At 31.1% G+C, this 7,355-nt stretch overlaps 1 protein-coding gene across 1 annotated transcript; it reads right to left on the bottom strand.

Annotated features, from left to right (window-relative positions):
• Positions 1-1,247: 1,247 nt before the first annotated feature.
• On the bottom strand, positions 1,248-2,463 carry LOC106315944 (probable carboxylesterase 17). The gene has a single exon (XM_013753793.1). The coding sequence runs from the start codon at positions 2,394-2,396 to the stop codon at positions 1,395-1,397; it is 1,002 nt and encodes a 333-aa protein (XP_013609247.1). The 5' UTR covers positions 2,397-2,463; the 3' UTR covers positions 1,248-1,394.
• Positions 2,464-7,355: the final 4,892 nt, after the last annotated feature.

The raw sequence follows: 7,355 nt of genomic DNA, 5'->3' as shown, positions 1-7,355 counted from the left end.
TTTTACATCGAAATGTTTACGAGTGATTTACAACGAAAGTATTTACGTGTGCTTTACATCGAAATAATTACGTGGGATTTACGACGAAGTCTTACGTGGCGTTTACGACGAATCTTTTCCCTGCGCTTTACGAGGAATATATTTCGTCGTAAACGTAACGAGTCGTTTACGACGAAACCTCCGTTACGACGGACGTTTAACAACGAAACGTCTTTCGACGTTAATTCGTCGTAACACCCCGTTTACGACGAATTTACAATGAATACTGCCCTAGTAAAAAATATGTTTTCTTGTAGTGTAATAACACAAAACTTAAGAAACAAATTATAATTGTCATAAATGTGCTTTCTTCCTTTTATGTAATACTTTTATATAAATAATAAAGTGAATATAATTTATCAAATCATATGTTAGAATAATAATTATATAGTTTTATACAATAAAAATTTTAAATATAATGAAGATATACATGTATTTATATATTACCGGATCAGATCGGATATCCGCTTCCCAAAATTTTAATATTTGTGATTTGTTTCGATTTTAACGGATATTGATTTTTAGTATTTTCTTTGCTTCGAAAATTTATTGATATCCAGAATTTTCGGATCGAATCGAAACAAATAACGAATCGAATTAAATTTAACGGATAAAATGTCCAGCCCTATTATATAACCAAAACTGGTTCGGTTTGACCTAAGATTTAACCCTTGTTTGTTTTATCCAATAAAAAGCTTTTAGTTGTATGGGTCTCTGTTATGGAGACAAATTTACCAAAGTCAACCATAAGAAAAATAATGAAGTGCAAGAAAACAAAAGGTAGAGACTAGACGACAAAAAATATCTTAAGTTCTCAATATCATTAACAGCAATGGAGCACTGGGTACATGATAGTAAAATACAAGCCATTACAACATAAACCAAAAGCTTATATAAATATATATCAAAACAACATAATACAACAGGGGGAAACAGACTAGTTTATAGTTTATGCTAATCACATCCATTGAAAACACTAGAAAGCAACTCTTAATTACTTTAATCAGGGCCGGCCTAGATAGGGGGCGAGCGGTGCGACCGTCCCGGACCTAATCTGTTGTCTCCCTATTTCTTAATAGATAAAGGTCCGATTTTTTTAAAAAATACATGTATTTTTATATTAAAAATAAAAAAAAGGCCCAATTTTTTTCTATATGAAAATATTTTTTTATTTCCATAGATTTTTTTTTTAAATACTTATAATATTTTAAAAAAAAACATATATCTATCGGATTTTTTAAAGAAAAATAATAGTTTGAAAATTAAAATTTTTTTTGCAGCACGAACTATAGCCGGCCTTGACTTTAACGTCTTGATTGATTTACTTAAAGGTTCCTAAATGCTTTATCGAATGATTATGGATGAATGAAGTTGCGGAGACGATACATCATGTCGTGGATTCGATCACGTGACACCGAAGATTTGTCGAGAATATGAAAAGCGTGACCAACTCCTCCGTGAATGATACCTTCAACTCTCTTTCCATGGCTTCTCATCACTTTACACATCTCCATGTTCCTATCTTTTAGTATATCAAACTCCGCCATGAACACCATCGTAGTAGGCAACCTCGCCGATGAGCTTACCAGAGGGTTGCACCAAGGATGGTCTCTACTGGCGCCTCGCGGCAGAGCTAGACGCCAGTAAGTGTCAGAAGCTGAGAGAGTCAACGCTGATGACTTGGACTGCTGTTGTTTCTCCGAGAACGTTCTTGCTTCGCCGCCGAAGAAAGGGTGGATTAGAATAACGCCCTTGAGGTTTTTTGAAGTGTTTGTGATTTTGAGGGCGACTTGATAAGCTATGTTGGCTCCGGCACTATCTCCGGCCAAGAAAAGGTTCGAGAGATCACACTTGCTCACCCAAGAATACCCTCCGTTAGATCCTTGCTTCATCAGCCAAGAGACAACGTTAACTCCGTCGTCGTACGCCGCCGGGAGACGGTGTTCAGGGGCCAAACGGTAGTTTACCGAAACGATGACGCAACGAGCTGTAACGGCGAGGTCGGTCAAGAAGTCGTGGTAGCAGCTCCAAGCGGCGGAGCCAACGCAGAAGCCGCCTCCGTGGAAGTAAACAAGGAGAGGGAGAGTAACGGACGGTGAGAAGGCTGCGGCGTCGGGGATGTAGGCACGTGCCCACGTGTCGTTGGATAGTTTGATGTCAAAGGCTGTAACCTTGGCAGATGGATGAACGGTGGCTGAGACGGTGGGGGCTATGGGAGGTCTCTCGACGCAACCGTCGTTGAAAACTTTGATGAGTCCTTCTATTTCTTCCACGATGGGACCGTGACGGTGGTTGTGAGATCCACCGCGGCGGTTGTCCGATGGTTGGTGGTTGTGAGTGAAGGAGAGAGCTGCCATTAGGCTTTCTTTGACTTTGGAAGTGTAGTATTGTTGGTAGGGTTTTAGTTGCCCGAGATGCAATGAGATGAGATTCATTCAAGCTCTTTATATAGAGGACAGTTTATAACTTTATATAAATGCTGTAATTTTGTAAAATAATGGAATTTTTAAGTATTATTGCATCTATATAGTAAATTATGGAAATGAGAATAATAGATCCTTGATGTAGTTCACGTGGGTGAATCTTCACCGGCCACTCCAAAGCCGTCCATATTATATTATGGCTCTTCCTTCTACTTTTTTTTTGTCAACCGCGAATTATAGCTAGAAGATTTTGTTTAGGAATATAATTACCTTACCACAAGATATGAGCATATTGACCACAAGATATGAGCATATTGCGTTGCAACGGATTTTATTTGATGTTTTAATTTAATAATAATCACAAAATAATAAATCATTTTATTATAGTTTTATAATTATTTTTTGCCTATATTGTTTGAGATTTATTGTATAGTTAAAACCCGTTTTCACACATAAGTTCAATTTAATATTTGTATTTTATAATCATGGTGCATAGATGAATTGTTATAAAATTTGTACTTCGGATTAGAAAAAATACTATACCTAAACATTTAAATTGAACACAACCCGAAATAAAAAATTGAATGAAAATTAAAAAGAAATGAAAATCAAATACATCAATCGAGTCAATGACAACATTATACATGTTCTTATGTACTAATTTAATGTTTTATTAAATAAGTCTTTAAATTTTTATTTTGCTATAATTTTTTTTAAAAAGAAAACATTCTATTTTATAAATCTCTTTTTTTTTACAATAAATAATATAAAAGTAATAGTAAATACTCTTTTACAATTTTGTTTAAGATTTTAGAAAAGGAAAATTATTGTCATATTACCTACTACAATTATCTTCTCTTTAAAATTTCAGAAAAAATAAAATTGCTATCAAACAATTATTTATAGTTAGTAATAAATAATTTTAAAATTACTATTTTGACAATTCGTATCAATAATAATTTCACACTTCTTTTGTTAATTAAATAATTTTTAGTATCATGTTCATCATTAAATACTCTCTTAAAAATATTATCAAATAAATTTGTATAATTTTCTTTTGGTTAGGACTTAAAAATACGATACAATTTTTTTTTTGATTTTTTATATAAAAAACAAAACAACTATCAAATATTCTTTTATAGTTTTTTAGGATTTTAGAAATATAAATTAATATTACATAATATTTTACAATTATATTTTGTCTAGGATTTAGAAAAAAAAATTATCAAATAATTATTTCCAGTTAATATTAACTGTTTTTGAAAGTTGCCCTTTTCAAAGTTCTTTTTTATTATATTATTATATATATTTTAATCATTATATATTTAAACACATGGTACAATATTAAAAAGAAAATTAGTATCAAATAATCTTTTACAATTATCTTTTGATTAGGCTTCTGAAAAAGAAAAATTACTATTGAATAATATTTCTAATTTTTTTAATAAAATTCGTTTTTGTTAATATCTTAGTATATATATTTTAATTATGAGATAGATTAACACATGTCAAAATCTTAAATATATAATTGACATGTGTCGTGATCATGTTAATTAACAACTTTGAAGAACCAAACTTTATATAACAAGATAAGATATGAATACAGACACGAGAGATATAAAAATAATACAAATTTATTTACGTCCATATAGTTATAAAACCAAGTGATCCGATGTATCTTAAACTCGTTAGTTTAGTTAGGTGAAACAAACCTTTTTATTATAAGAAGGGTCATATGACAAGTAAAATAACCTATTTTGTATGGTAGCAAAACAATATACATATATATTAGAATATGATGAGTTATGACCAAGACTTAAAAAGCCTGAAACAAATTCACGATTGAATACAATATCATAATCAATGTGTGAAAAGAATAACATTACACAAATAAACTACAAAATTCACGTGGAAAATTTTCATATTAAATATTACCGTAAATAAAAACAAATTATGCTTACATGAAAACATCAAGAGCTATATACAGTGCCGGCCTAACCTAAAGCTGGAGAAGCAAAACTGAATTATATACTTATGGCACTCCAGTTTTAGGTGCCAAACTGAATTATATATTTATGGGCATCACAATGACCAAAACTTTCATGTACCCTAGTGGTTGTGCACCTCTTACCTGGGGTGCCAAATTTGATTTTTGCTTTAGGCAATATTATAGACTGGGCCGGGGCTATATCCAGAAAGAATAATCAACATTATTGCCAGTCGTGGTATTATGAATAGTTAAATGACTGTAAGTTGAGTTTCAGTTGATTTGATACCAAACAATTCGTGTTGTTACATCACTTCTTATTTTACAAAGTGGAACTCAGACTATTGTTGTCCTTTTCGAAAAATGCTATAATTCTTATGTATTTATCTACATAATTATCCAATAACGAAAGACTAGTGGGTATAAACAGAAAATATATCATTCTCATAAGTGTAATCTCATAAGTGTGAAAACAGGTTTTCTTCTCTAGAATCTCCATTTTAAGTGTTTAGGGCAAATAATTATCGATTTTAACTATTTGGAGATGAATAGTTCGTTATTCCAGCTCATCTTTCACATATTAACTAGAAAATAAAACTAGAAAATAAAACATATGTTATATTATATCATATAACTAGTAATTTATATGCATGCATAATAATCAATAGAACAAAATAATTGTTTACTACATAACTATTGGCCGCCACATGGCTAACCAGCAAGGTAAATTAATGTATATTGATATGGATTTTTTAAGGGTTTAAAGTTCAAATCAATATAGTATTTTAGATATCAATCTATTTCTAAATGTTTCAATTCAATGAGAATACATGTCCATACTTAAGTTAAGTGCATTCAATGTGATGAAGTGATTTGATTAAACTAACAAAACTCTAACATAATTAACTAGCAAACTTTCAAACAAATGAATAAAGATGAAATTATGAGTATACGAATTTGATTTCAAATGACTAAGATTCAATCTAAAATGGCAAGGTTTCAATCAACACATTTCACTAAGTCTAGATAACAATCCTAAACAAATTTTTTGTCAAGACAAATGCTCATTTTACTCTTCTTGATCAAACATCAAATGTCTTTGGTTTGTGGCAATCAAGCAATCATTAAGAACAGATCATTCAACTATCTAAAATCCCCTAACATCAAATGTATTTGGTAGGAAAAGTTAAGAGCATGTTGAGTTGGCTCAGACATTTCATCGAACACCTTTCGGGAAACGAAATATCTATATTTCTAATCAAAAATGGTCAACTCTAGATTAGCATTAAGATCACTCAATCAAGCAATGAAACATATTAATCTACTCTAAACATTCTAGATCATCACTTATTCATCCTAATCATCCTAACCCATGAATCCAAAGATGACTACTCACTCATTATCATGGTAGACATTAAATCATTAGTTGATTTAAGTCTAAACATGATTAATGATCAAAGCAATCAAGCAATCATAAAAGTATATAGATCAAGATTGAATCTTTCACTCCAAAATGGTTTTTGATTAGATAGAAAACAAGATAAGTCCAAATATTGGGTCTAAAAAGTATTTATAGAAGTATAAAAACGAGTTGGGTTAACCCAACAAACCTGGGTCAACCCAATAAAAAAGCAGTCTTTTCGCCTGTAGCGACTTGGTCTTCCCGCTACAGGCTGGTCGCTATGAACTACTCAGCTCTTAGGGTTTGTAGCGACTTTGCCATGTCGCTACAGAGGTCGCTACGATCGCTCGCATCACTCCGTAGAGACCAGATGATGTTGTTATGTATTCGTCGCTATGAATGCTTCAGTCTTGGTCTTCCATAGCGACCAGGGGTGGTCGCTACGCTCATGTCGCTACAAACACTTAGTTATTTCAAGATATCACAGCTCCTTCTTCGTAGCGACCAGACGGGGTCGCTACGGACGTCGCTACAAAGGCTCGGCAAGTGCTATAGCGACCGAGCCATGTCGCTACACTCTCGTCTCTATGACACCTAGCACCAGAAACTTATCTATGCTCCAAAAATCTCTTTTTTGGTCTCAGAACGTCTCAATTCTCATCAAAGTCAACAACAAGGGTCTCCAACACCTGATTTAGACACATGTAATGCAATGCAACCTAATTGTACTCCAAATGCATCCAAATGATCAATATGAGAACTAAAATGAAGCTTAAAATCATGTAAATACACAATATATCATATATCTAGCTACACAAAGTATATATTATACATCGCAACATCCATCAACTTAATGATGTTATGTATTTAACATCACGAGTTTAATTTCATTCAATTTTTTATTATAAAACTTATTTCATGTTAATTTAGTGATTTTAACATTTTATTTGTTTAATATAAAACTAATTAAATTAATTAATTACTTTATTTATATTTTCATAAAAATTGCATTCATTTAAAAATGTATCAAATAAGTATATATCACATAATTAATCAAACGAATTACAAAAAGTTTATTAAAATTTTATTAAAAACAGATTAAAATAATTAAAAAAATTGCATAATTTCTTATATAACTTTATATTTAATAAAAATAAAAATAATATAATTATATATTTTTCAAATACACTAAAATAAAAATGTTAAAACACTACTTATCAAAAATGTTAAAACATAATGATTTTGTTAAAAAAAAATTACGCTTTTAAAACGTGGGTTAAAATATCATTTAGTTAAATTACGGTCGGCTCAGTCATATTTAAATTGATGAAACGAGATATTTAAACGGTTTTTAACATCTATATTAGTTTTTTGATAAACGAAATTAAACTCGTGATGTTAACTACATAACATCATTAAGTTGAAGGATATTGTCATGCATAACATATACTTCGCGTAGTTAGGTATACAATCGTTTAGTTTGGATGGTTAATCATATGATTAT

The sequence above is a fragment of the Brassica oleracea genome, chromosome C9 (assembly GCF_000695525.1).
Source record: "Brassica oleracea var. oleracea cultivar TO1000 chromosome C9, BOL, whole genome shotgun sequence".
Taxonomy (NCBI): Eukaryota; Viridiplantae; Streptophyta; class Magnoliopsida; order Brassicales; family Brassicaceae; genus Brassica; species Brassica oleracea.
Note: the sequence above shows the minus strand (reverse complement) of the source record. Positions and strands in the feature narration are given on the sequence as shown.

Bases quoted from the DNA above. Each gene is read 5' to 3' on its own strand.
- LOC106315944 (XM_013753793.1), bottom strand. From the start codon at position 2,396: ATGGCAGCTCTCTCCTTCACTCACAACCACCAACCATCGGACAACCGC.